We start from the raw sequence: 25,262 nt of genomic DNA, 5'->3' as shown, positions 1-25,262 counted from the left end.
TTTTCTCCCCCCCCCCCCCCCCCCCCCCCCCCCCCACAAAAAACCCAAACATAACTTTTCATCCTATCCTGATCCTCCATATCAATATCAAAGAAGAGAGGAATATGCTAATTCTTCAAAAAAACAGGCACCCCACGCTATGAATCCATGTTATCGATCTTTATGTCCTTACCTTAACCCCCCCTCCCCCCTACATTCATCTCACTATCTTGATTCAATCCCCCCTTCTTTCTTTTTAGCGTTTATTATTTAATTTAATCCCAGGAATGATTTTCATGATTTCATGATTCATGATATATCTACATAGAAGCTAAGGATTTGCGGGTTTGGGAAGGATAGGGAAAAGGATAAAGGGGGTAGGGACTCGGAAGTCTTGTGGTTTTATTTATTTTTATTTGTTTTTATGATCTTGATATTATTGGAAAGAAATTGGGGGGAAGTGAGGGAGAAAGGAAAGGAAAGGATGGAAATAAGGGAGGAGTGAGGGAAGGGGTTATGAAAATAAATAAATACATGGATATACGATTCCTACCTACCTATTTATCTTACCTATCTTAACAGATAGATAACCAATCAATCAATGCCATACATTTATTCTATCAATTGATGAAGAGAGAAGAGATGGAAGTATGCACTTTCTTTCTTTAGGTACTTATCCACCTTTCCATTCCATTCCATTCCCACCTTTCTTCTATTCTCTACCTCCCTTCCACCTCTTTTCATCTAATGTGATATATATGATATGTATATATTCCATCTCGATTATCTTCCTTCTTCTTCATATCCCCCCCTGTGCATGCTATACCCACTACCGCACACCAAGAAAAAAAAGAAAAAAAAACAAAAAGGCAGGAATGATAGATATTGTTCCTGCTAGATAGATAGACAGATAGATAGAATAACCAGCATACCCGTTTTATCCCCCGAAGCGCCTTGAAGAAAAAAAGGAAGAACCGCTGACTATGATTAATCCCCTGAATGCACCGTCCTGAAAAAAGAGAGTAAAAACAGGAAAAAAGAAACCGACGCTATGCAGTAAGCAAATGAAGCGGGAAGGGGGGAGGGGCTCGACTTTCTGAGTCTCTATGGATAGATGGGGGGTATCTCGAAATCAGCCGCCCTCCCCCTCCCCCTTGCCCTCCCCAGCATCCGGTTTCCTCGCCACCAGCACCTTAAGCTTAACGCCAAAGCCATGTGCGCGGTCGGCATCCGTCGCGATCTTCCAGACGTCGCGCGTGACAGCGTCGCAGATGTTGCGCACCTCGTCGACGCTCCAGCCCAGCTGCTCCGTCAGGACGCGCAGGCTGACGGCCTCCAGGCCCAGGAGCATGGTGACCAGGGAGTGCTTGCCGTTCTTCTGGGCCTGGGCGTCGTCGGGCCAGACGCCCATGGGGATGTCGTAGGTCGTGCAGCGCACGTCGACGAAGCCGAGGCCTGCGAGGCTCGCGGGCTCGAGGTGCGTGGTGGTGCGGGGGCGGCCCGCGAGCCGGCAGCCTTCGACGATGGAGCTGAGGAAGCGCGGCACGGCTGACGTCGAGCTGGGGAAGTATTGGAGGAGCGTGGCGTGGTCGTCGAAGTCGATCACTTCGATCCAGCCGCCCGGCTTGAGGTGCTTGAAGGTCTGGCGGTAGATGTGGTCCCAGGAGGTGAAGGCGCCGCACATGTAGCGGAAGTGGATGAAGTCGAACTCGTCGTCGGCCCACGTCCAGCCGTGCTCCTCCTCGGCGTCGTCGATCTCGAAGAAGACGTTGAGCGGCGCTGCCCCGGGCTGGATCTTGGCGATGTCGGTGCCAATGACTTCGGTCTCGGGGTACTCGTCGCCCATGGCCATGGCCCACTCGCCGGTCCCGGTGCCGATGTCGAGGATCTTCTTGGGGTTGGTGAGGGGGACGGTGGTCAGCCGGTGGCCGAACAGGCTGTAATAAACCCCGTTCAGCATCTGCAATCGGGTCTGCTCATCCTCGTCGTTGGGCATATAGTAGTCCTTGCAATATCGGCGGCCGTGCAGCTCCGTATAGACCACATTGGAGGCGTATATAGAGCGCGTGGAGTTTCTAGGGGTGTCCAGGTTAGCGAAGCTCTGGAAGGCTCAACCCAATTTTATACAGTAGGATCCAACTTACAAGGTATCATTGTCGGCGCGGCGGTGATGGAAGATGGTTCTCGCTCTGCGATAGGATTGCCCGTCGTCAAGCGTATGCGTATCGGCATCGTCTGGGGAACTGCTGTCCATGTCGACAACGACAGACGGGATCTCCACGGTGGGCGCCGGCGAGGGGTCACTCGCAAGATTGCGCTCCCGTGAACTCTGGCCCTCTGCCATGAGGCGCAAAACTCGGGGAGCGCACGATGGGACCGTGGGGGGGGGGGGCACGTTTCTTTATGGCACAGACTTCACAGAGGGAGGAAACGGTGGAGCGCTGGACGGTTCATGACAAATAAGATTGACTGCAGCTGGCTGGCGCTCTTCGGGGAGGGGGAACATGAGAAAGACGGAGGAGGGCGAAGAGAAGGGCTCTGGCGCGCTGTGATTGGCAACGATTAGTTTATAAGATAGTTGCCACGGTAGAGAAGAGGGTTAGTTAGTGGAGAGGGGAGACCGACGGCACATACGATGCGATGCGGTTCCCAAGGGCCAAAGGACATGCCGCAGAACCGCAGGATGCGAGGAGAGTATCGTCGAGTCGAGCAGTAAGTTCAACCGCCGTCGCAGCACAGCACATAAGTTCGGCGCAGACGAGGCGGGCCGATCCCTTGGGCGGGTCGTCCAGTTCCAGCGACCGAACGGTGGTGCCAGGGTTGACCAGAGCCATGGAGTTGGTGCCAGGGCCTAGCAGAGAACCGGCGAGGGGACCAGGGATGCGCGGAGAAAGCTGGGAATTGGCAAATCGAAGGGGGGCAAAGGGTGGTACTTGTGGTGGATGTATAGAGGAAGTATTCTCTACCTAGGTTCTATATCACAAAGTTGCAGATTTGCCAGTTACCATTTAGAGAGAAACACAAGTGACCAGCTACGAGTTGCAGGTTCCCAACTGCAAGTGAGAGATGACGAATTACAAATTACGAAGCACAAATTACAAAGCATAAAGCATAAAACATAAAGCACAAAGCTACAAGTTCCCATCAACTTCCCGACTTATCACTAAGGTAGTACTTGATCAACCGTCTTGTCAAAGTTGTCAACCACCCGTATATAGAGAGCCTCGGCTCAAGCGGCCTCAACCCCATCGGGACGACCAGTTCAGTAATAGCAGTGATTACAGTGGCAGATGCCATCACCATAGCCTAACCTCTCCAAGGCTGTATTTTGTAACAAGTTATCACCTCTCCAACTCCCTTAATATCCTTCTTAGTGCTTTCTACCTTGCTCCACCGTTCACTGCTTAAAGCTCAACTCGCCCACTCTGCTACGGTGCTTTACTTGCTGCTGTGCGACGTGCAGAGTTACCTTAAAATGTCCTTACCTTAAGATACCTTCCTTACCTTAGAACCCCTCTCTTCAACGACCCCTTACCTCCCACATACCCAAGTACATAAGTACCTACCTATGTACCTAAGTACATCCTCCATACATCCCCCCTCCGTACCTCTCTCTCTCTCTCTCCATCAAACCCACCCAGCCAGCCAACCAACCAACCACCATCCCTCTTCGCGGTATGGGAACTTGAAGGTTGGGAGGGGGGCGGGGCGGGGACCCGGGATAGCGGTGGGTGGGTGGGCGGTGGGAGGGGAAGGGAGGGGAGGGGAGGGGAGGGGATGGGATGAGATGGGAGTGGATGACTCGTGTATTTTTTATTTTGGAAATCCCACCCGCCGCTAGCCAGGTCTTGATTATCTGCATATGCTACCCTTCCCTTACCTACCTACGTCCCTTACGTCCCATCGCTAACGTTTGGGTTTTCGGTGGTAGCGGTTTTCGGTGGTAACCACTTAAAAGGGAGGGAGGCGGGTTTTATGGAGGTCCGATTGTAAGGTAAGGTAAGGTATAGTGGTGACAGGGGTGTGGCTAGAGTGCGAGTGCGCTGCGATCGGTGGTGGTTGGTGGTTGGTGGTGGGGGGAGCGGGATTTGGAATTGTACCACGTGGGAGGGGAAAATGAAGAGTTCAAAGTGTCGACGTGCTTAAGAAGAATTACGAATTAGGAATCATGAAAGATTTGGAAGTATGGGTCAAAGGCTGCACGACAGTGGAAAATTCAAGCTCGCAGGCTTCATTCGTTCCTATTTTCTTTTTCCCTCCTTGCTTGAGCCCGGCTATTAAATCCATCCATCCCTCCCCTGAGCGACATCTGTAGGTACCTTGTTTCGTGCCCGCAGCATCGCATGTACGGTACGAAGCAGCAGTGGCAGCATGGGCCACCTGGCCAGCATTCCTTGCTTTGTGAACCCCGTTCCGTTCCGCCTTTTAAGTAAGCACCCTGACCAACACGCCCCCTTCAATACCCCCCCCTAAGCCTGCGTCGGTAGTCCATCGATTTTCCTCTTCTTAGCTAATGTCATCTGGTCATCGTGGTCCACGACCATGTCGCCCTGGAGATCCTCCAGCGGCTCCTCGCTCGCAATCACCTCCGTCCCGGCAACCGTGGGGAAGGGCGTGAGCACCTTGCTGATGTCCCCCCACCATCTCTCTCCGAACTTTCGGTACCAGTCAACCGTGATGGCCAGCCCATCCGCGAAACTAGTCTTCTGCTCCCAGCCCAGCTGTCGGAGTTTCGTTCCGTCCACCGCGTATCGGTGGTCGTTGAATGGGCGGTCCTTGGTGTGCTTGACCCACTTGTGGAGCTCTGCTTGCGTCTCGTGGGGGATGTTCAAGTAGGTGAGGAGCTTCGAGCATAATGTTAAATTCGAGATCTCATCATATGAGCCGACGTTGTAGATCTGGTCCATCGTGCCCTTGTGGAGGATCGTGTCAAACGCATCCGCTGCGTCGCCTGCAAAGAGGTATCGTCGTGTGGGAGATCCGTCCCCGTGCAGGACGACAGGTTGTCCGCGTTGCAGCAGACAGCTGAACTTGGGGATAATTTCTGGCGACCAGTTAGCACTTACTCTCCTGCTCAAGGGCAGTCCTCGACTCACTCTCGGGGTACTGGTGCGGGCCATAGACATTGTTGCTCCGCACAATGATCACAGGCAATTTGAAACTCTTCTGATACGAGTGGACAAGCATTTCTGCTGCCGCCTTGCTCGCCGCGTATGGGTTGGTTGGTGCCAGGATGCTGGTCTCGAGCAGATCATCTGCGTCATCCCTGACCTCGCCATAGACCTCATCTGTCGAGATGTGAATGAACTTCTTGATCCCGACCTTCTTTGCGCTCTCCAGAAGGACGTGGGTACCGTAGACATTGGTGTGTGTGAAGGCATACGAGTTACCGAAACTCAAATCGACGTGGGATTGCGCGGCAAAGTGGAAGATGGTATCAATATTGTATCGCTGTAGGCAGTCCATCACCTCGGAGGGGTTTGTGATGTCGCCATGGTAGAAGTTGAAGTTGCGTTTGTCGTTGAGGACTCGAGTATTGTTCAGCGAGGAACAGTAGTCGAGCTTGTCGAAGGAAACGATATTGTATGCGTCGGGATAGGTCAGGGTAAGGTGTCGCACCAGCCAGCAAGCACTGTGACCGTTAGATACGTTGTGTGTATCATTGCGCCGGCGGGTCTTACATGAATCCTGCCCCGCCAGTGATCATGATGTTCTTGACATCAGGCAGTGGTTCGAATTTCGTGCTCCCGATCAACACGGGCGCTTCCTTCCAAACACCATAGTCCTCGAAGAATTTGCTCGTCGCGGTATTCGCGGCAGCTAGGATTGGAGTTATCAGTAGCAGCCCGGGCGGGGATTGACGTAGATCCAGAGATGGAACTCACTTGGTACGGTGCCATTTGTCGCAGTTTTAGCTGCCATAATGGAGAGCTGATAGCGAGGGACGGGCGGGGGGAAGAGAGGGGGAGAGAGTGAGAGAGGAGGGGGAGAGAATGAATGAATGAATGTGTGGGTTGGAAGGGCGCCGCGGGGGATGGCAGGACTTGAGATGTTGGGACCGTGGACAGTTGATAGTTGACAAGTTGACAATCGACGGGTTGACCTGATGCTGGCTCGCTCAATAGGGGCGGGCGGTCTGGATGGAGCCTTATTATTTGCTAGGAACCTTCACGTCGTCAGGTACCCGCTAAGCGAGTTCCCTCCGGATTCTGGATAAACAACGATGGGAGAGGATGGCGATAGTATTGTGCTCTACCGCGGCCTCATATACTTGGGGATGGGGATTTCACGATCAATGGCAGAAGGCTGGCGGTCTACGATGGGCGCCGTGTCAGACGTCGCGATTATTGATGATAGTCTGGCTGATAGCGGCGTGAGGCTGGACTCGGTGGTCGCTGAACGGTGGGCAGGGAAACGAGAGGTTAAAAATACACACACAGATAGGTAAAAATAGACGGGGGTGGCTACTACTATACGATCTGACGGTCTCCAGCAGATATACTCGGTTCTTCTTCTTCATGTCGACTCAAGAATGAACTCTGAGGTTTACCTTATGGAGCGGGCTCTTTTCCTGGGCTGTACGTACACAGAGCAGGGTTATGTACTCGGGCGATGAACGTTTCCCACGGGCTCCCCATCTTCCATCTTCCCTTCCTATATCTTCTCCCTTCTCTCCCTCTATCTCCCCTCTTCCGTCCCTCTCTCTTCCCTTCCGCTGACCATGAATCATGATGCTGCGTCCCGCGTGCACGCGGACCAGCACCGGGCAGCGATGACGACCGCAGGAATTGCTCGAGAGGACGACGACGACGCCCGCAACACTTCAGGAACAGGGGTGTGGCCCACCGGTGTGGATTCCAGCCACGCCCGATCCCACTGCGCCTAAACCGTCCCTGGCCCGGCATTCGTTGCTCGATATCTCTTCTGGGATCTGGATCATCATACTCATTCTACTATAATCACACATACATACATACCCAGGGACTCAAAAAGCTTCTTCTTTATCTCCCTCTTCTCCCTCTTCTCCCCTCTTCTCCCCCTCCTCCTCCCTCTGTCCTCTATGTGCCATGCGTGCTTGCTTTGCTGTTTCCTACTTCCCAAGTCCAGCCCATCATCGCCGCTCCAGTATTCCCGTGTATCCCGTATGTCCCGTATATCCTAGACACTTACACAGCGTCCATCTTGGCGTGTCGCATGTCCCTGTCTGGTTGGCCGCGGGGTCATGTCATGAATTATTCTTGCTTACGCCGGAGGATTACTGTGCTGTCCGTATTTAAATACCTCTGGATACGCGACTCCAGCCTCGCCTCCCCTCACCTCAGCTCAACCCCTCCACGTTTCTATTGTCCCCAGCTTCAGGAATGTCGTAATTCTACCCACATATCTGCCGAGGCATAGTCGACAATCCTTCCTCTCCGTTCCTCCCTTCTTGCTTCAAGATTCAAGAAATATCTAAAAAACCATGGCCGAGCGATCAACGAGCAGCTCTCCGTCGATCATCTCCTCCCCCTCGACCCCCGGGGTTGAGTCGTTTGACGAAAATGAGAAGCTCACTGCGGCTGAGGGAGGGGTTGTGACCAAGAGCCCCGAAGAATTCGAGCTCGACGACGATGTGGAGAGGACGGGAATGCTACCCCCGCCAGACTTCGAGAAGCCCCGGCCCGCTCCAAACAACGGTACGAGCACTGCGCTCATCTGGATGGCAGTCAACACATTGGCAACTATTGGCATCGTGGGTCTGCTCCGTGTCCAGTATCTGAACCAAGCGCTGATATATCTGATACTACAGGTCTTTACGAATAAAGCAATCTTCTCAGATCCCTCGCTGAAACTCGCACAACTCACATTCGCAGCCTTCCATTTCTTCGTGACATGGCTTACTTTGTACACACTCTCTCGACCTCGATTTGCCATGTTCACGCCCAGAAGGGTGGCATTCAAGGACATATTTCCGTTGGCAATTGCCATGTCTCTGAACGTCATCCTTCCCAATCTCTCGCTCGCATACTCGACCGTCACGTTTTACCAAGTCGCCAGGATCCTACTCACCCCCACAGTTGCTCTTATGAATTATGTGCTTTACAAATCCACGCTCCCTAGAAATGCCATCATTGCCTTGGTGCCAGCTTGTCTCGGGGTGGGAATGGTCTCTTACTACGATTCGCTCCCATCTGCAGACGCATCGATCAAGACGACGAGCTCCCTGGGAGTCATCTTTGCCTTCTCCGGCATCTTCGCAAGCTCTTTGTACACGGTGTGGATTTCCAGCTACCACAAGAAGCTGCAGATGAACAGTATGCAACTGCTTTTCAACCAGGCACCGCTCGCTGCATTCATGCTTCTATATGTCATCCCTTTCGTTGACACCTTCCCTGTATGGACGGAAGTTCCAGTCAGCAGATGGGTTATGATATTGATGGTACGTTTTCCAACCTACTGCTCTCGAGCTTCAGACCAGGGCCATCACCACTGTCCAGAGACTCGTATAACATGACCTAAGCTGACCTACTTGACCCCAATCAGTCCGGTTTCTTCGCCTGCGTAATCAACATGTCCCAATTCTTCATCATTGCACAAACGGGCCCCGTATCCAGCACCGTCGTAGGCCATGTAAAAACATGCTCCATCGTGGCTCTAGGATGGATCACCTCAGGGCGCGCCGTGAGAGATAAATCAGTCATCGGTGTCTTTATCGCTGTCGGTGGAATAATTGCGTAAGTCAATCAATCTCTTCCCCTTCCCCCCTCCCCCCCAAAAATATCACATCTTACTAACTCCCTCTTCTCTCTCTCACAGCTACTCTCTAGTAATGCTCAAACATAGAATCCAACAACAAAAATCCTAACTCGCCACCAAAAAAATAAAAAATAAAAATAAAATCCCTTTTCACGACGACAGCTAGCTCTCACCTTGTAATAATAGCTCATCAACTCACGAGCGAGCGAAATCCTACTTACTTAATCTTTGTTGTTTGTAAACTTTCTTATTCTTGTAAGGGCATGGGAATGGAATCGGCGTTCTGTGGTGTTGGGTGGTGGCTGTGTCTTTGTTTGATATTTATCTTTTTGGCAAAGAGGAATGGAATGGAATACAAGGCAGGAAAAAAGAGAAAGGCAGAGAGGGAAAGAAAGAAAGCACAGGACAGTACAGGACAGGACATGTCAATATGTACCTCAGATATGCATGCATTCATGATAACAAAACTATAGTAAGAACCTTCTTCTTCTTCTTCTTTAGCTGTATACCAAGATAAAATAAAAAGAAGAAAAGAGGTCAGACCTAATTTTTTTTTAATGGATGAATGAATGAATCATGGCTAGCTGGCTGGCTGGTGGGTGTGGAAGTGAGAAGTACTTAGTGTAGTGGTTGGTTGGTTGGTTGGTTGGTTGGTGGTGGTGAATATCAAACGGGATTTATTGATTGATTGAGGAGAGTAGAGTAACAGAACAGTATCATGAGGTGGATATTGTACTCCCCCTCTCTGCCCTACCTACTCCAAAGCTACATAGGTACCTACTACCTACCTAGCTTTCTAATCCCACAACCACCCCCCTCAAAAGTCATAAATAAACGAACAATTAATGGCGATCCGATGCAAAGCAAAGCAAAGCAAAGTGATCAGCCCATCCAAACGCCCCCCCGTTCCCATGTATAAACCTTTCCTTTCCCTAATACGCCATTTTTTTCTATCCCGCAACACCTGCTGCTCCTCCTTGCCTTCTATTGTTTGCATCCCGTCAATTCCATAACGTAAAGGGGGAAAGGGGGGAAAAAATCAAAAATGTATTATTCTAAGGAGTTTCAGAGATTCATTTACCAAGGCGCGAGGCCCGCAGGGAGCAAAGGATACTCGACACCATCGATGATCTCCGTCTCGTCGGCGCGCTTCCAGTAATCGTGGCAGCTGCCGGGAACGTACTGCGCCGCGTCCATCTTGAGCATGAGCTTGACCTCCGGGCAGTAATCCCAGATGTGCTTGCGCATCTGCGGCGTGCCCCAGATGGGCGAGTGGAGCGTGTCGCCGCTGCTGCCCGTGTGGTAGCCCATCGGCTCGTAGAAGCCGTCGCGCCACTCGTCCAGCCCGGCTTCGAGCGGCCCTGCGAGTGGGAGGTCTGGGAGAGGCGGTTGCCGGCCTTTCTTGTGGGATACCGTCTGGACACCCCCGGCGTGCATCTCCCCTGAGAAGGCGAGCGACATTGTCCCGTTTGCCATCTTGGCATCGGGACGGTGGCCAAGCCGATCGCAGAGCCAGACGTCTTCAGGCTCTGTGTGTGGGATGCGTGTCTGGTGCTTTAGGATATCAATAATCTTGCTCACACGCCTCAAGCTCAGTCCGCCGTTGCCTCCAAACCCGGAGCCGGGACTCCAGGGCGCGCCCACCCAGTCGTATTCAAGCCAGTTATCGAGGCTCTGACGGCTGTTGGCGCACAGCATACTGTCGGTCTGGAAAATCAGCAGCCACTCTGCGGGGTACAGCAGCGTCTCATAGAGCCAGAGCGTCGTCAGGAAACGGCTGATCTCCTCCTGACTGCTGGTTGACATGTTCGCCGGGATGTATGAAAGGTCCATCTTGCCGATGGCGACGGCGTCGCGGATGGCGCGGCTGCCGTTGATGTAGGCCACGCTCTCGGGGCTGCCTATGAAGTGGAAGCGCCAGTCGGGCGGGACCACGGACATGAAGTGCAGCATGAGCGGCGCCAGGACGGGGTTCACGCGGTTCTCGATCAGGAGGGCAACCTTGGAGGCATTGAAGGGAGAGCGGGGTGCCTCTACAGCGTTAAGCTCAACGTTAGGCACGCTCATGCTTGATTGGCTGGGGATGAGGGGGCCGAGGAGGAAGAAGCTGACGGTCCTGTATCCCGCATTGTATCAATTAGCATCTGCGAGAGAGGAGAGAGAGAGAAGCTCGAAGCATTGGACTTGAGGCGTACAGGAAAAGTATCACGGCGGCCGTGGCTCGCATCCTCCGCGTCGTCTTCGACCATGCTGCGATCCCGGCTGCCTTCGTCCGTTCCCAAGCGGTATCCATAGATATCTCGGTGGAAGATGAACCCATCGCGGGCATCTCGCAGCGGTGATTGACCCGTTCCCGTTGCAATGGAACGGTTGGCAAGAGCAGCCCTTCCTCAGTCTTCGATGTCACGACAAGAGGGAGTAGTCGTCGGTGATATTCATGCTGCAAAGCCGGCGCAAGGGACAATTCGCGAGAAGGTTATCTGCGTACCTTAGGAGGGACGCCGTCTGAGAAGAAGAACAAGGGATCCTGCGGCGGAGGTGGCTGTGGCTTGCCAGGGTCTACGCGGCCGGGATGATATTCGATGGGGATGACAGGCCTCGGATGATGCGGGTCAGCTCTTCATGTGCCGATCACTGTGTCTTACTGATTGAGTTGCGGAAGAGGAAAACATCGTTGTTGTGGTTGTTATTGTTGATGCCTTTGTCAACCATCCAGCACGTATCTTGGTACAGCAGTAGTCGGATGTACCCGTCCGTTGACTTGGAACAGCGGGACGGATATCCGCCGTGCCTGTGCGGGACACAGCAGGGGCAATTTGAGGAGAGAGAGAGCAGCTCAGAATCTCAGATCCATCTCCATCACTAATTGTCTCCATCATCTTCATAGGGACCTACATCTTCATGTTCTTCATACGTACGCAAAGGACATGCCCCCCCTGCTCGCACCTCGAATCCTTCGTTCGAAAGTTTGACGGTTGAACCCCACCTCCCGGCTCGCGGGTCTCTCGTCAGACTCGTTTAAAGATGCCTGGGGTGGGCACATCATAACGGCTTATACTAGGCCATAATTGTCCAATGAAATCTGCTCAATGCCAATATTCCCACAGCAGAATTCTCTATGCGACACCCCTTGAATTGTCCCAGCAGGGGTCTCCTTCTCCCAGCGCCATTCTGGTACAAAGAATGAGAGCAGATCCCTCCTGGTAACGCTGTCAAATACGATCATGTACTTCAGCCACGGGAACGACCATTACTCCTCCAGACCTGCACTTCACTTGCACCCATAGCCTGACTGCACCGAGTATCCCAAGGCCCGACATGCAACTTCATCATTCAAGGCCTCATTAGGTTTCTCCTCACCTTCAGTTCCCTGCTTCTGGGACGCCTCTGGGATCGACCGCCACAATCGAGGGGATCCAGCCTCTTCTAGAAGGACTAGTCGCAGCCTCAACATGTCGATGGGCCATCCTAGGCTCGGCTCCCTTGGCAGTTCGGTATTCATCCTTAATCGGACAAAGATTCTGGCCGTGCTGTCTCTGATATTAACGTGAGTATCCAGAGCGCCGAGAGAGACCCGGGATGATGCTAATTCGAAGCGCAGCTGGATCATCGCACAGTATCTGCCCATTCACGGTCAAAGCGTCAGAGACACGGTCCTTACCAACGTAAACGATTCCCCCGAGAATATAACTGCGGTCAGCGGCGCCTGGCATCCAGAACACGATGCGAAAGCGCAGTTCAACTCCTCGCGGCTTGCCCTTATAATTGAGGGCCGACCTCTCCGACATCTCTTGCCGCAACTCCTCCACATGATGTACGTCGTGCCTGCGGATTGGAGGTTTATGTTCATCGGGTCGAACCAGAGCGTGACGAGCGTGCGCCGCAGCTTTGCAACGCAATTCCACGAGCAGAATGGGAAGTTGGACGTGCTGGTTATGCCGGAGCCTTGGAATCTTGGAGACAAGGAGCATGTCTATCGGATGCTCACAGACATGCGGTTCTATGATGAATTCTTGCCCGGGGTGGAACACCTGCTCCAGTTTGAGTCAGATAGCATCATGTGTGCAAATTCAGCGGACAGTCTGAATGACTGGTTGGAATATGATTGGGCCGCGGCGTCAAGGTAAACGCACTCTTGAGTTAGTCCTAGATATTGTTCTAACTTGTATGGTACATAGAACACTGGACGACCGTTATGCTACCAATGGAGGATTATCACTACGACGAGTGAAGACGATAAAGCAAATATTGGGGTCCAACAAGCGCCAGAACGATACGGAACCCGAGGACCAGTGGTTCACAGAAAGGGTTGTGGATATTCCTGGCGCCAACATTGCGAATGCTAAACATTTGAAACAACTATCGGTGGGCGACATCTGGCGCGAAAGGCCTCTGGGGTTCCATGTTCGAGACGGAGGTCAGCAGCTGGCGGACGCTGTATGGAAGGATCCCAAGCGGCGGAGAGCAATCTTTGATTACTGCCCCGAGTTGGCCATGATCATGCCCATGAAGCTAGAACGCGAAAGATGTGCTAGTGATAATAAAGAAGGGATCACAGACTCCGCTATATGGGCGGATAACGGAGATAGGAGATCCAGGTGACGATTCTGATGACGGCCTTTTAAGACCATAGACTTTGATGTACCCTTAGCGGCTTTTACGACTTTCTTAAGGGACGGGAAAGGAAAAATATACGGCCTGGTTCGGCGTTTGGGTGAAGGTTTTGATACTCTGAAATCGTTGGATGGGATCTCGATACCAATGCTTTATGCTATATGCAGCATTCTCCCGAAGCTCTTTTGCTTCTCGGATATCGGCTCAATCCTTTCCCGCTCAGTGCTTTCAATAGCAAGTCGTGGCCATTCTCTACCTTGGTCTCTGCCTTCCTATATACTGAACCATATGATCCACAGACAGCCTTATCCAGTCTCCCTCTGGATTCCGGTCTAAGCAGCAAAAGAATCGAGGATAGTTTATTTGGCAACAGGAGGGTGGATTCCGCCCCCAGGCACGTACGAAGCTTTAACACTCGTTCTATTCCTTGGAGACAACGAGTTGATCTTAGAGCGGAAGGGGAATGTTACAGTACACATGACGTGCTGGTGATTGGCCCCGTTCACGGAGTATCGCGACTCACAAGTTAACCGCATAGTCTTTCGGCGATAGCCAACACAATATTATCTCCGGGGGCAGCCTTATAAAGGTCAACACAATTATCACGCATCCCCGCAATTTGATACATACCTACCTACCTAGGTATACGTATACTTGATCAACAACAGCACTTGGTATATTTATTGATCTCAAGCTGTAAGCGCAAAGCAATGGGACAATATGAGGATTGATTCCTAGTGTGGTTTGAACAAATAGGGTTTGTATATTACTAATAATGTGTATTGACTTCCCTCGTCCAATAATGCTGTTGGCCGAGATTGGGGTAGCGTTCTTTATCAACGCGCTCTTCTCCGTGATGGTACTTGATGGGGGGTGAGGCTTCTTATACGTTTTCGTATCCTATGCCCGTATCGAGGTAGTCATCCCATCGATATCCCACCCTGGGGAAGTAATATTGTTGATCCCCGAATATCGTTCATATCATGATACCAATCAACCCTGCAGCTAGCTGTCTTATCACAGAACCGCCTTTTGATGGAGTCGCGGGGATGATAATGTCTAAAATCTAGAACCAGAGATTGTCGCGTCGCTTTGTGTAATGTATCATTGTTTCTATAAAACGATGGCTCACTCATCTCCTTGGCGTTATTGTTACATGGCAGTCAGTTGTTAAATCGTTTCATCTCTTTTCCATCCCCATTCTGTCTCCATGGAGGAATCAGAGCTTCGCCATGGTCAGCTTGACGAGACCGCCATCCCTGGCACAGTTCATCTTGTCGATCTCGAAGGGACGATTCGGGGAAAACATGCCTCTGGCACAGATGTTGTTCTTGTGCCCACCCCTTCAGCGGATCCAGATGATCCGCTGAATTGGTCTCTCCGGCGCAAGTGGCTGGCCACGGCTTCGCAGGGCATGTTTACGTTGATGGTTGGGATTGCTTCAGCAGTCGTCTACAGTGTCCTGGAACCTATCTCTGAAGACACGGGGTTAACGTTGGGGGATCTGAACTCAGGAACTGGGTATGTACCTTTCCTCGTGGTTTAGCTTGATGGCTAATTGATACTCTTTCTCTTTAGCTATATGTTCCTCTTCTTAGGTGCGTCGACGTCTGCCTCGTCCGAATATCATGGTTGGAGACTGACTGTTGGAAGGCTGGGGCTGTCTCTTCTGGCAAGCAGTAGCATTGCAGTTCGGCAAGCGGCCAGTATACTTGTTCTCAATGGTGGCCACTCTGGTGAGTAAAGCACAAGTCTAAAATCCCAACTTGTATCTAATCCTTCCAGGGTATTATGATATGGGTACCATATACCAAGACGAATGGTGCCTGGATAGGGAGCAAGATTCTCCAGGGCTTTGTTGGCGCACCTATTGAGTCTCTTGTTGAGATCTCGATCACGGACATTTGGTTCACGCACGAACGTGGTAAATTTATGGGGGGCTATGGTTTCATGTTATTTGGCAGTAACTTCCTCGCTCCTCTCTTGGTAAGTCCTTGACTTGATCTTCGAGTTGAGCTTTAAGACTAATTGTACTCGAGGCTGGTTTCATAAACGATGGCCAAGGTAAGTCCTGACCCTGTATCCAGCAGATAGGTGAATACTGATCATGTAATAGGCTGGAAGTGGGTTATGTACTGGTGTGCTATTTTCTTGGCAGTTGGTTTCGTCTTCTGTTTCTTCTTTATGGAAGAGACCAATTACGACCGCGTGCCTTTGGAGATGGTGTCAACGCCCGCTACGCCAGGCACTGCTACCCCGAAAGACACACCTCCTTCAGTAGAAGCCGACCCAGAGAAGAGTGCCGCCGCAGTCGACAATTTAGCTGCAAACTCTGATTCCGGGGTGGGATCGGTGCAGTACACCAAGAAGACATACTTCCAGAAGCTCGCACTGCTTGATAAGAAACGCGACTTTCATCTGTTCCGGATGATGGTACGACCCCTCCTATTCTTGTCGCTTCCATCCGTTGTCTACGCGGGCTTTTCCTACGGCAGTACCTTGATCTGGTTCAACGTGTTGAACGGAACGGCTTCACTCATTCTTAGTTCACCGCCTTACAACTTCCCTTCCTCGATGGTTGGATTAGCTTATCTGAGTCCTATAATCGGTGTCGCATTTGGCTCTTTCTATGCAGGAGTAATTGGGGACCGGGTTACTCTGTGGCTAGCCCGTCGAAACGGAGGTGTCCTAGAGAGCGAATATCGTCTGTGGCTCTTCTGGATCTCTGTGATTCTCGTTCCTGGATCTTTGATCCTCTGGGGAGTTGGGGCCCAGCACCACGTCCACTGGTTTGGACTCATTTTCGCCATGGGTGTCATCGCGTGTAGCAACTCGATTGGCGTGCAGCTGAGCGTAAGCTACTGTATCGATTCGTATAAAGACCTAAGCGGCGAGGCGATGGTAACCGTGATCATCATCCGAAACACCATGAGCTTTGCAGTGGGGTACGGGATCACGCCGTGGGTGACCAATATGGGTTACCAGAATGCCTTCCTCGTGGCAGCATTCGTCGGCATGGCCCAAGTCCTGTCCTTCTTGGCCGTGATCAAGTGGGGTAAATCCTGGAGAAACATGACGAAGAAGAGGTATTATAAATTCGTGAAGGAGAGCCAGCTTCTGGGAACAAGTCATTAGAATAGACGGTGTTCTAAAGAAAAGTAATAAATATAGGTAGATAGACCCGATAATTCAAGAGCAGTATCATCCTCAAAAGCGGGCCGTGTATAGTGGTGCTCCTAAGGTGATAGATCTCCGGACCCCCTCACGCCGTCCACATGTGGTTTCCGACTTGATGCCGTGCGTTACAAAGGGTGACCATCATTCCTATAATTCCAAGAATCCAGAAGGTTCAGCTATATATTAAAGAGGCAATTCGATGTCTATAGATACGTCAGAACATTTGGGTGCTCTGGAGCCGCCTGACTCGTATTCATTATGCATTCCACTACACGCTTTCCCAAGACTTCCTAGCATCGCAACGAGCAGGGAAAAAAACCAAGACGTCGTAGAATATCCCCCCAGCAGAGTCTCAACTTATCCTGCTGCAACCGGCAACCCCGTCATCATTTATCCGTGAGGGTTGACCCTTCGATCGACCCTGCATATCGTGTATCTGCATCCTCCCCAATCCCCGCGACCACATCTCACACACGGCGTGTAACCATGTGCTGACGCCCTTCAAACCCCCACACTGCAAAGTCGATCGCCCAAAACGTCTGGAAACTGCCAATTTCGCAGGCCCGCAAAGCCATGGAGGCGGAGAATCGTGGCCTGGATCTGGAGAGGGAGTTGATGTGCTCTGTAAGTTTTGGATAGGACCCCCCCGAGATCATTCATCTGTTACCCCGCTGGCGAGGGCAGAGCAGACAACGCATGTTTGCGACTGTGCGATTTGCGCAACGCCCGCAGACCTGGGACTCTGATTCTCGAGTTTGCCCGTATGGTTAGGGAAGGATGCTGATATACTGCGGCGCGTTTAGATCTGCACGGAGGTCCTCTACCAGCCTCTGACGCTCCTCGATTGCCTCCATACCTTCTGCGGATCGTGCCTGAAGGAATGGTTCAACTGGCAGCTGACTGCCTCGCGGAATGCTGGTGGTTCGAGCCAGTATACCTGTCCGTCATGCCGTGCGCCGGTGCGAGACACGAAGCATAATGCGACGGTGACTACGCTGCTAGAGATGTTCTTGGCGGCGAACCCGGAGAAGGCGAAGAGCGAGGAGGAGAAGGGAGAGATGGAGAAGCGGTACAAGCCGGGGGACGAGGTGCTACCTAAAATAGAAATCCGGGAGAAGACCCTACGGGAGAGGATTGCGGAAGATGAAGATAGGAGATTGATGGAGGAGGTCAGGAATATGAGCCTCAGGGAGGTGGGGGTAGAGCCCCCAGAAGCAGCTCGTAGGGAGCATAGAAGAAGGGACGAGGGCAGATCTTACGCGCACAGATCACAGTCTAGTCGGGATCATAGCAGGGACAATAGAGGCACGGAGGAGCGAGAGAGACGGCGACGGCGAGAAGCAGAGGCTGAATATCGAAGAGCCCGGGACGATATAAATCTCCGCCCAGGAGCGCGGGACGAGGACCGGAGACGCAGACGCAGCGAAGAGGAGTCAAGGAGGAGAAATGAAGAAACTCACCGTACGGTGGAACGCCAGGTTGAACACCAGTCATCTCTACGGTCCTTGATCAGCTCATCAGACATCGATTCTCGCGAAATGGAGGAGGAAATTCTACGTCAGATCAGGGAAGAGGGACTTCTGGATGGAATAGACCTCGAGAATATTGATGTCAATCAAGAAGACCAGATTAGTGAGAGGATTGCTGAGGCGTTCAGGAGACGACAGAGTGAGAGGGCAAGGCAAGAACCAGCCAGAAGGAGTGATGCGAGTGGCAGACGCTCACAGACTCGGAGTTCTGCTACTGAAGGAAGAGAGGCATCACGCGATGGGAGCAGTGGAACGACGAGGAGACACGGGACTCACTCCAGATCACCCAGCGGAGCCACTGTGGTCGATGAGCAGAGAAGACCACCACCATCTATGAGCGCGGTCCAGTCAGCTCACCTCGAGCTCAATGCCAGTAATGAGGCTAGGAGGAGGAGAAGGAGGACTATGAGTAGCGGTCGAAGTGCTACCGCCCCCGTAATCGTGGAATCACGCCCTGCAGCCCGATCACAGACCGATCTCAGTGGTAGACCGCTTTCAACGCAGATACCTGCTGTACGACCACTGACAATATCACAAACAAGAAGTAGTACAGATCCAACTCTCCGGCCCGGCGCTGAACTACCAACTTCTGATCGATCTTCGCGAGAATCTCAGCCAGCACCAACATCCAGTTCTAGTGCCGCGACCAACATACCATTACGACCCAAAGAACCCTCAGCAGTTACAGTTACTTCTACAACTATGCCTAAAATCCGCACAGCCCCACCCGTTGAGATCTCTGTGCCGACCTCTGCTTCATGGACCGCCTCTACAGAAGAAGTCGACCGGTCCTTACTACCCCTCCCGTTATCGCCTCGTGCTCCTTCACAACTCTCACTCTCCGAGAAGGTTACTGCTATATCGAGTGGCTCTAGACCAACTTCTTCATCTTCGTCGACATCACGAACTCGACCAGAGTTCTACCCCGAGCCATCTATAACATGCGCAAGGTGTAGCAGACCACATATTGAATACGAACTCCATTACAACTGTGGTATCTGTTCTGGCGGCAATTATAACATCTGCCTTCAATGTTACCGGGCAGGTAAAGGCTGCTTGTACTGGTTTGGATTTGGCTATGCAGCGTTTGCGAAATGGGAAAACCAGACCCTTTCCGGAGTGTTGCCGCCAGACGCAGAAAGGCCACACATGCTCCATGCGAGTCGTTATGTCCCTCCGAAAATCCCTGCTGGAGGAGCTGATGGACGAAGAACGCTCACTACCGATGATCCACAGAGGAGGCTACAAAGTGGTGTCTTCTGTGCAAATTGTTTAGCATGGACGAACGAATGCTACTGGCGCTGCGACGTTTGTAATGATGGTGACTGGGGATTCTGCAACCTCTGTGTTAACCAAGGAAGATGCTGCACGCATTCCTTGCTGCCCCTCACCTACAAACCCTCTGAAACTTATGTTGCACCATTGTTGCCAAGTCAGGATCACAGGGCGCCTCCATCGGCGACCATTCTCACGGGACCAAACGTGACCAGCTACGGGTCATTCAAGCCTCTTACTTTTGTGACAACTTGCGACGTCTGTCGTTATCCAATCCAGCCTACGAGCAGTCGGTATCACTGCTTCTCCTGTACTAGCAGAGTTCCCAACACCCAACCCGGGGACTATGATATCTGTGCAACTTGCTACCCGAAGCTCGTCACCTCCCGACGGATCAGCGCTGAAAATGGACCGAATGGCTGGCGCCGCTGTCTGCGCGGCCATCGCATGATCGTCGTCGGCTTCGAAGATAACCGCAGTGGGCAACGCCGCGTCATCGTGAAAGACCTCGTTGGCGGCCGCGGTCTGATCGAGGAGCCCAGCCCATCCAAGGACCACTCCAGCGGGGAGCTCCAGCAATGGAGCTGGGGAAACGGGGTGCACATCAGCGGCGACCGATCCCACAAGAGACTAGTGACGAACGATGTCATGAAGACGGCACCAGCCAGCTCGCCCGGCCCGCCACCCGAGACCGGGTTCCCGCCTGACGGAGGCGTGGGCATGACGGCCGTCGCGATCTGGGGTTGGTACCCGACGGCCGACGCCGAGGACGAGCTGCTCTTCCCCAAGGGCGCGGAGATCAAGGAGTGCAAGGATGTCAACACGGACTGGTATTTCGGGACGTATATGGGCAAGACGGGACTGTTTCAGGCGAACTATGTCCGGGTCATGGATACGGGCGTCAGGATCTAGGGTACGGTATTATATTGCGTATCTCTCTCTCCGTCTCTCTCTCGCTCTCGTTGGATTATTTAGTTCTTGATACGCGAGATGATAATCTATAATTCTTGAACTTGTGGAAGTGTGGGAGCATGAGAGATGATGAGGGATGTCATCACGGATTCGTTTTCTGTGTCGCCCAATATAAATAACAGATTCTATTGATTCTTCTGTGAAACCCAATAGAATGATAACTGTGAAAATGAAGGGGGGAGAGGGGATGGATGTGAGATGCAACGCAAATGAGAATTGATGATATAAGTTCTTTCTATCTACTGCTTGCTTGCCCACTTGGTGATATTTCCCATCATTCTTATCTCATCCCTCTCCCCTTCCTTACGCTCTTGTTCTGTTCTGTTCAGTCAAAGTCATATTCCTATTTCTTGAAGTATTCTCGTCATAGTTGTATCCCTCTACATGTTAAAGTACCCGTAGAGCCAGCCTTTGGGACGATGATCTTGTGGTCTCTTGTGGTGAAGAAGTGTAGATAGTGGGAAATATCAAAATTCATCAGCCTCATATATAGCAGGACTTGCACATTGAAGATGGACTTTCATAGTAAAATTTAAATTTCAAGACTCGTAATATATATATATATAGCGCTAGAGATTGAATCTCGTGCGCTGTTTTTCCATATGCGCCTTCCATTGCCATTGCACCGCATCCTCGCCCTCGCTCCCCGCTCTCCCGATTCCCTTATCCACCCTCCGCAGCTTCAGCGTAAATCTTGGTCCTAACTCCTGCAACCCGGCTCTGATACCCTCTACGCCCTTGACCGGCTTCCCATCTGGCCCTGTGACGCTCTTCTCCGTCTCGCGCTTCTCTCTAAAAACATAGCGATGCCTCCGCACGAAGATGTAATCCCGCTGGTTATGCAGCGTGACGACCTGCCGTCCCTGCAACTCCGGCCGGGGCGGGAACAGAGTCAGGAACAGCCGCGCCGTCAGCAGACCCAGCGGCGTGCGGAAGTTATTCAGGATCAGCTCCGGGTAGTGATTGGTGGGGTTTCCGTGCCCGGGGAGCTTCTTGCCCTCGACCCAGTTTGCGATGGAGAAATGGCAGGTGGGGCCGTGCGGGAGGTGCACGATGCTCAGGCCGGTGGGTTTCTTGTAGTCCTCCTTGAGCAGGACGACGGCGGTGTACTCGCGGTTCGCAGCAAACTTGGAGATCTCGCGCAGCGAGAATTTGTGTCCGTAGCGGTGCGACGAGCGCGGGACGTAGTTGCTGTTTGGGAAGAGGGTGCAAAGGAGCTGGGCCTCGGTGTGTAGAGTCGAGTTTAGAGAGGTGGTGATTAGTATTTTAGGTACTGGAGGAGGTTCGTCGGAAAAGAGGGTTGGGAATTTGAGGGAGAGGGAGGAGGGCGTGAGGTCGAGGTTGGTGCTGGTAGTTGACGGAGCGTTGGAGGCTGCTCGTTGCCGTTGGCGCGAGGATTTCTCTTCTTCGTCTTCTTCTGCGTCTCCTTCTTTCTCAGAATCCGAGTCGGGGTCGAGCATGCTGTCCACATCGTCGTCGTGCTCTTCTTCTTCATCTGCGGCAGACCCCTCCCGCTCGGCGGCCTCTGCTTCTTCTATGCGCCTCCTCTTCAACTGCTCTACGTCCACACTGACGTCTAACCCATCCCCATCTACATCATCCCAGACACGTTTCTTGTCAATCGTATGAGGAATATTCTTGGCTAGTCTTGCCCTCCTTAATTCTGGATCTCGGTCCTCTTCTCGTTTCCGTCTGAAGCGTTCATCTCGTCGTTGGCTGTCGCGGGCTTTCTTTTGCTTGACATGTAAATCTTGCCTTTTTAGTTTATTGCCTGTTCTGAAGGGCAGCGCCGCCTTGGGCGAGGGATTGGATCGTTTTGACCCCATTGTAGTGTTGCGGTTTAATCTTCCAACTTCCAACGTGAATTTCTTGCAAACTGGGGATTCAAAATAATTTTGGCAGTTGACTTCGACTATTCCAGCTTGGTCTTAGTACGCCAAAAGCCGGTAAAGCAGATTCAGAATACCACTTAAACGTCTTAGCGAGGAGGTTTAGCGCAAGGCTCTCAAATTCTGGAGAGTCACAACCACAGATTTACTCCAAACAAAGGAAACAACGTCTTGATTGGAGCAATCTTGGGTGAATGAAATCTTTTTGCAGCTTCGCACGTACTGCTGCTATTCGGCAAAAATCCTTTCCACAATTTGCCTCCAGATGCTTCACAGCTATTCCACAATATAACAGACATCAAACCCCACAGCGCAAATCTGATCGCATCCCACCCAGCACAATGGCAGCTACGACGTTGAAGGGCCAGCCCCTTGACCGCCCCGTCCTCGATTCTATGCTCCGGCGACGAATGTTTTACACTCCTTCCTTCGAGATTTATGGTGGGGTTGCTGGTCTGTACGACTATGGCCCACCTGGTTGTGCCCTGCTGGCGAACGTCACTGATATCTGGCGCAAACACTTTGTCTTGGAGGAGGATATGCTGGAAGTGGATTGTACAGCCTTGACACCCGCTGAGGTCCTCAAGACAAGTGGGCACGTGGACAAGTTTGCCGACTGGATGTGCAAGGACCCAAAGAACGGCGAGATTCTAAGGGCGGATCACTTTGTGGAAGAGGTCTTGGAGGCAAGGCTGAAAGGCGACAAGGAGGCTAGGGGTGTCAAGATTGAAGAGAAGGAGGAGGACCCCAAAAAGAAGAAGCGGAAGGTCAAGGCGACCACGGCTGTCAAACTTGATGACGCGGTTGTTAAGGAATATGAGGAAGTATTAGCAAAGGTACGGTCACCATAATTCTTCTAATGCAAAGACTAACTTGCGTAGATTGATAACTACAATGGCGAGGAACTTGGTCAGTTGATCAAGAAGTACGAGCTTAAGAACCCCAATACCGGCGTCGAACCCTCCCCACCTGTGGCCTTTAACCTCATGTTCCAGACTTCTATCGGTCCAAGCAGCAACGCGCCAGGTTACCTTCGACCCGAGACCGCACAGGGCCAGTTCCTTAATTTCGCAAAACTCCTCGAGTTCAACCAACACCAAATGCCATTTGCATCTGCCTCCATTGGCAAGTCATTCAGAAATGAGATCTCTCCCCGTGCCGGTCTTCTGCGTGTCCGCGAATTCCTGATGGCTGAGATTGAGCACTACGTTGATCCTGAGGGTGGCAAGAAGCATGCCCGCTTTGACGAGGTCAAAGACGTTGAGCTTGTCCTGCTAAACCGACATACGCAACTGGCTGGCCAAACACATGTAGAGAAGGTCTCTATTGGCAAGGCTGTTGCAGATGGCACTGTGGACAACGAGACCCTGGGCTACTTCTTGGCACGTATTCAGCTCTTTTTGGAGAAGATCGGTGTCGACCAGTCGAAACTCAGATTCAGACAGCACATGGCTAATGAGATGGCTCATTATGCTGCCGACTGCTGGGATGCTGAGCTTCTTACCAGCTATGGCTGGGTTGAATGTGTTGGCTGTGCGGATAGAAGTGCTTATGATCTTACTGTTCACGCTAAGAAGACTGGCGCACCACTAGTGGTCCGACAAAGACTAGAGAAGCCGATCAGTGTCGAGGAATGGCAGATCGAGCTGGACAAGAAGAAGTTTGGCCCTCATTTCAAGAAAGATGGCAAGACTGTCGAAGCTGCTATTGAAGCCCTCCCGCAAGAAAAGCGCGAGGTTCTTGCAAAGGAGCTCGAGTCAACTGGCAAGATCATCATCGATGTTGAAGGTGTTGGTAATGGTAAGGTTGAGGTTAGCAAGGACTTGATCGTTATCGAACGCCGCACACGAGTCGAGAACACAAGGGAGTTCACTCCCAATGTCATTGAGCCCTCTTTCGGTCTTGGCAGAATTCTCTACGCCCTCATCGAACATAACTACTGGACTCGTGGTAGTGAGGGTGGTGATGAAGCACGTGGTGTAAGTCCTTTGAACTCCCAAACTAATAGCCTCGGCTCTAACCCAGATCTAGGTTCTCTCTTTCCCACCACCGGTCGCGCCCACCAAAGTCCTGCTCGTTCCTCTTTCTTCCCACGAGAGCTTCAAACCTCTTCTTAAGCATATGTCCAACAAGCTTCGTACCTTGGGTGTCTCTAGTCGAGTTGACGACTCGTCAGCGTCAATCGGCAAGCGATATAGTCGAAATGATGAATTGGGTACTCCTCTTGGTATCACGATTGATTTCCAGAGCGTCAAGGACAGTACCTATACCCTCCGGGACAGGGACTCGACGAAGCAGGTCCGTGCAGACGAGGACAAGATTTTGGCAGCTATCAAATCATTGGTCGAGGGCACGAAGGTTTGGGCTGATATCGAAAAAGAGTTGCCAGCATTTGAAGGGCAGGATGCGGAAGTTCCTATTCGCTAAGGGTTTTAAGGGTTGGGTGTCATACTCGTACAAGGCTTTAGAGAGACTAGCTTTAGAAATGTCGCCGCCTTGCTAGCGTTGTTCAGAAGCTATTGTCAGACAGATATATATGTACACAGCGTATATGGCAGTGTAGCGTAGGCGAAAGAAGAAAGGAGATTCGTCTTTGAGATATAGCTCCTGATGATCGTGTGTCGGGATCAGAGAGATTATTCACTAGACCACATCAAGTGCCAAAGATCTGCGCAGGAGCTAGTCACAGCGCTCTTGTCACTTGTGGCAGCCCCAGTCTTCACGTGTCTCCACGATTCAAAGCAGTTGTTCCAGCCACTCACATGAGGTGGCAGACAGAAATCCTGCGACAAGACCCGTTGAGCAGAAACATGGTAGGCAAGATGGGGGATGCAACTATACTCTGTAGTAAACTCTGTAGTAAGATATGTTTCAAAGAGGGCTGTTCAAAAATGGGTTGGACCTTGCGCAGCATGCCGCCAGACAAGCGTGTGTGGCTCCTGTGGTTGCCCGCTCACTGCTGTACGGAGTACACCATGTCTATACTATGTACAACCACGGAGTAAGACTAACTGTAAGGCAAGGCAGTGGCAGCGGCTTCAGAGGTTCTGGGCGATCACTAGAATACAGAGTACAGGACAGACCTGCATAC

The 25,262-nt window shown here is 51.9% G+C and overlaps 12 protein-coding genes across 12 annotated transcripts in view; 8 read left to right on the top strand and 4 right to left on the bottom strand.

Moving 5' to 3' along the window:
• The window catches only part of M430DRAFT_53267 (hypothetical protein), a gene marked incomplete at both ends in the record, with an annotated part of 2,634 nt that extends 2,457 nt beyond the window's left edge, over positions 1-177 (top strand). The window contains one exon of the mRNA XM_024868364.1: positions 128-177. Coding sequence (XP_024717896.1) covers positions 128-177 — 50 coding nt within the window. The remainder of the gene's footprint in view (positions 1-127) is intronic.
• A 934-nt stretch (positions 178-1,111) lies between these two features.
• M430DRAFT_53266 (hypothetical protein) lies at positions 1,112-2,233 on the bottom strand (the record flags this gene model as incomplete). Its single annotated transcript, XM_024868363.1, has 2 exons — positions 1,112-2,054; positions 2,124-2,233. 2 exons carry the CDS (start codon positions 2,231-2,233, stop codon positions 1,112-1,114), a joined length of 1,053 nt encoding a protein of 350 aa, XP_024717895.1.
• Positions 2,234-2,880: 647 nt separating this feature from the next.
• On the top strand, positions 2,881-3,112 carry M430DRAFT_178174 (hypothetical protein). The gene has a single exon (XM_024863741.1). It carries the CDS (start codon positions 2,922-2,924, stop codon positions 3,099-3,101), a length of 180 nt encoding a protein of 59 aa, XP_024717894.1. The 5' UTR covers positions 2,881-2,921; the 3' UTR covers positions 3,102-3,112.
• Positions 3,113-4,122: 1,010 nt separating this feature from the next.
• M430DRAFT_178137 (hypothetical protein) lies at positions 4,123-6,051 on the bottom strand. Its single transcript, XM_024863740.1, has 5 exons — positions 5,865-6,051; positions 5,661-5,799; positions 5,076-5,611; positions 4,504-5,023; positions 4,123-4,408 (listed from the first exon to the last, which is right to left on the bottom strand). The coding sequence occupies exons 1-5, from the start codon at positions 5,899-5,901 to the stop codon at positions 4,405-4,407; spliced, it is 1,236 nt and encodes a 411-aa protein (XP_024717893.1). The 5' UTR covers positions 5,902-6,051; the 3' UTR covers positions 4,123-4,404.
• Positions 6,052-7,043: 992 nt separating this feature from the next.
• M430DRAFT_69172 (hypothetical protein) lies at positions 7,044-9,134 on the top strand. The gene is made up of 4 exons (XM_024869408.1): positions 7,044-7,711; positions 7,769-8,398; positions 8,503-8,693; positions 8,776-9,134. Exons 1-4 carry the CDS (start codon positions 7,442-7,444, stop codon positions 8,822-8,824), a joined length of 1,140 nt encoding a protein of 379 aa, XP_024717892.1. The 5' UTR covers positions 7,044-7,441; the 3' UTR covers positions 8,825-9,134.
• Positions 9,135-9,792: 658 nt separating this feature from the next.
• On the bottom strand, positions 9,793-11,035 carry M430DRAFT_22058 (hypothetical protein; the record flags this gene model as incomplete). Its single annotated transcript, XM_024864626.1, has 2 exons — positions 9,793-10,831; positions 10,911-11,035. 2 exons carry the CDS (start codon positions 11,033-11,035, stop codon positions 9,793-9,795), a joined length of 1,164 nt encoding a protein of 387 aa, XP_024717891.1.
• Positions 11,036-12,167: 1,132 nt separating this feature from the next.
• M430DRAFT_53261 (hypothetical protein) lies at positions 12,168-13,317 on the top strand (the record flags this gene model as incomplete). Its single annotated transcript, XM_024868362.1, has 3 exons — positions 12,168-12,262; positions 12,317-12,838; positions 12,894-13,317. The coding sequence occupies 3 exons, from the start codon at positions 12,168-12,170 to the stop codon at positions 13,315-13,317; spliced, it is 1,041 nt and encodes a 346-aa protein (XP_024717890.1).
• An 814-nt stretch (positions 13,318-14,131) lies between these two features.
• Positions 14,132-16,464, top strand: M430DRAFT_145811 (hypothetical protein; the record flags this gene model as incomplete). The annotated part of the gene is made up of 6 exons (XM_024862976.1): positions 14,132-14,850; positions 14,908-14,927; positions 14,983-15,065; positions 15,115-15,315; positions 15,369-15,393; positions 15,446-16,464. Exons 1-6 carry the CDS (start codon positions 14,540-14,542, stop codon positions 16,462-16,464), a joined length of 1,659 nt encoding a protein of 552 aa, XP_024717889.1. The 5' UTR covers positions 14,132-14,539.
• A 413-nt stretch (positions 16,465-16,877) lies between these two features.
• On the top strand, positions 16,878-20,496 carry M430DRAFT_69168 (hypothetical protein). The gene is made up of 2 exons (XM_024869407.1): positions 16,878-17,130; positions 17,310-20,496. The coding sequence occupies exons 1-2, from the start codon at positions 17,080-17,082 to the stop codon at positions 20,220-20,222; spliced, it is 2,964 nt and encodes a 987-aa protein (XP_024717888.1). The 5' UTR covers positions 16,878-17,079; the 3' UTR covers positions 20,223-20,496.
• On the top strand, positions 20,358-20,765 carry M430DRAFT_178047 (hypothetical protein). Its single transcript, XM_024863738.1, has one exon. It carries the CDS (start codon positions 20,492-20,494, stop codon positions 20,738-20,740), a length of 249 nt encoding a protein of 82 aa, XP_024717887.1. The 5' UTR covers positions 20,358-20,491; the 3' UTR covers positions 20,741-20,765.
• An 86-nt stretch (positions 20,766-20,851) lies between these two features.
• Positions 20,852-22,134, bottom strand: M430DRAFT_145807 (hypothetical protein; the record flags this gene model as incomplete). The annotated part of the gene is made up of 1 exon (XM_024862975.1): positions 20,852-22,134. The coding sequence occupies exon 1, from the start codon at positions 22,106-22,108 to the stop codon at positions 20,852-20,854; it is 1,257 nt and encodes a 418-aa protein (XP_024717886.1). The 5' UTR covers positions 22,109-22,134.
• Positions 22,135-22,512: 378 nt separating this feature from the next.
• Positions 22,513-24,598, top strand: M430DRAFT_22053 (hypothetical protein; the record flags this gene model as incomplete). The annotated part of the gene is made up of 3 exons (XM_024864625.1): positions 22,513-23,007; positions 23,053-24,150; positions 24,203-24,598. 3 exons carry the CDS (start codon positions 22,513-22,515, stop codon positions 24,596-24,598), a joined length of 1,989 nt encoding a protein of 662 aa, XP_024717885.1.
• Positions 24,599-25,262: the final 664 nt, after the last annotated feature.

The sequence above is a fragment of the Amorphotheca resinae genome, assembly GCF_003019875.1.
Source record: "Amorphotheca resinae ATCC 22711 unplaced genomic scaffold M430scaffold_11, whole genome shotgun sequence".
Taxonomy (NCBI): domain Eukaryota; kingdom Fungi; phylum Ascomycota; class Leotiomycetes; order Helotiales; family Amorphothecaceae; genus Amorphotheca; species Amorphotheca resinae.
This window is presented reverse-complemented; position numbering and strand designations above follow the sequence as displayed.